The sequence below is a fragment of the Helobdella robusta genome (assembly GCF_000326865.2).
Source record: "Helobdella robusta unplaced genomic scaffold HELROscaffold_175, whole genome shotgun sequence".
NCBI classification, from domain to species: Eukaryota; Metazoa; Annelida; class Clitellata; order Rhynchobdellida; family Glossiphoniidae; genus Helobdella; species Helobdella robusta.
In genome coordinates, this window is record NW_008703960.1 from 31,424 (window position 1) to 32,506 (window position 1,083).

General features: G+C 36.2%; 1 protein-coding gene across 1 annotated transcript; it reads right to left on the reverse strand.

Annotated features, from left to right (window-relative positions):
* Nucleotides 1-64: 64 nt before the first annotated feature.
* On the reverse strand, nucleotides 65-923 carry HELRODRAFT_184133 (hypothetical protein; the record flags this gene model as incomplete). The annotated part of the gene is made up of 4 exons (XM_009016203.1): nucleotides 65-222; nucleotides 289-420; nucleotides 531-668; nucleotides 788-923. Coding segments are annotated over 4 exons (564 nt in total), but the record flags the coding sequence as incomplete, so codon positions are not given.
* Nucleotides 924-1,083: the final 160 nt, after the last annotated feature.

The following is a 1,083-nucleotide window of genomic DNA, read 5'->3' on the forward strand; positions in this document are numbered from 1 at the left end:
GTCGATATCTAAATATGTTTCATATTTATTGAATTTCCATTGAAATTTTCTTATGATTGAGAGCTTAAAAATATGTCCAACCTATGCAGACGGTGTTATTGATTGGATTAGTTGGATGTTGGTAGCCAGTTTTGCAGTTGCATTCGTAATCTCCATTCCCAACTATACAACTGGAAATCGTGTTGTTGCATAAGTTTGGAAAAACATTGCACACACTGTTGACTGTAAATAAATTAAATTAGACGGAACTTATTTCCAAAATATTTGCAAATGTTTAAAGTTCCATACCCAGCTGACAGTAATCGTTGTAGAAATATTTCATGTAGCCAATCCTACAAACGCATTCCGTCATGACGGTCGATCCAATTTGGAATGAGGAGCATGGGTGGATGCCACAATCACCGTTGTTGACGTTGCAATCTTCAATTTTCCGAAAATAAATTCTATAAAAATTTAGTAATAAGCTCGCCTAAAAATTATTTAAAAGTCTTCCTACTAAATAACTGCAGTAGTAATTTTTTGACAATTACTTCTCAGATCACAGGCAGGTCCATACCATCCAGGCAGACAACTTGACGGATTACACGTCATATCTGGTGTCAGACTGTTTGGAGTGGTACAATGGTGGACTTGTGAGCAGCTTTGCCTTGTCCCGAGTTTGTTGCAAACTGATTGGTTGACGGTAACAATTGAGTTATTAAATATTTTATAATCTTGAAGAGATTAATAGTTTGTTTGATTTCTCAATGTCAAAAATTTAAAAACAACTAAAATAAAAAGTGCCAACGTGAATAGATGTTGTTGCTTGAGGGTCCTCCGCAATATTCTGTCAATGGCAGTCCCCCGCATGCTGAATTGCAAACATTATCTAAGACCTTTCCATGCTTTCCGTAAGAGTCTCCACAATAACAAAATGTGCTGCTCTAGTCGTAGTAATTTAAAAAAAATTTTAATTCCAATTCTCTTTTCATTATTTTACAGGAGTATCATCCCAAAACACACAACACATGTGAATCAACTCAACACACACACTCTACATGTGTGATGGCAGGAATCTACCTGCATTCGAACCTGGCCATTGCA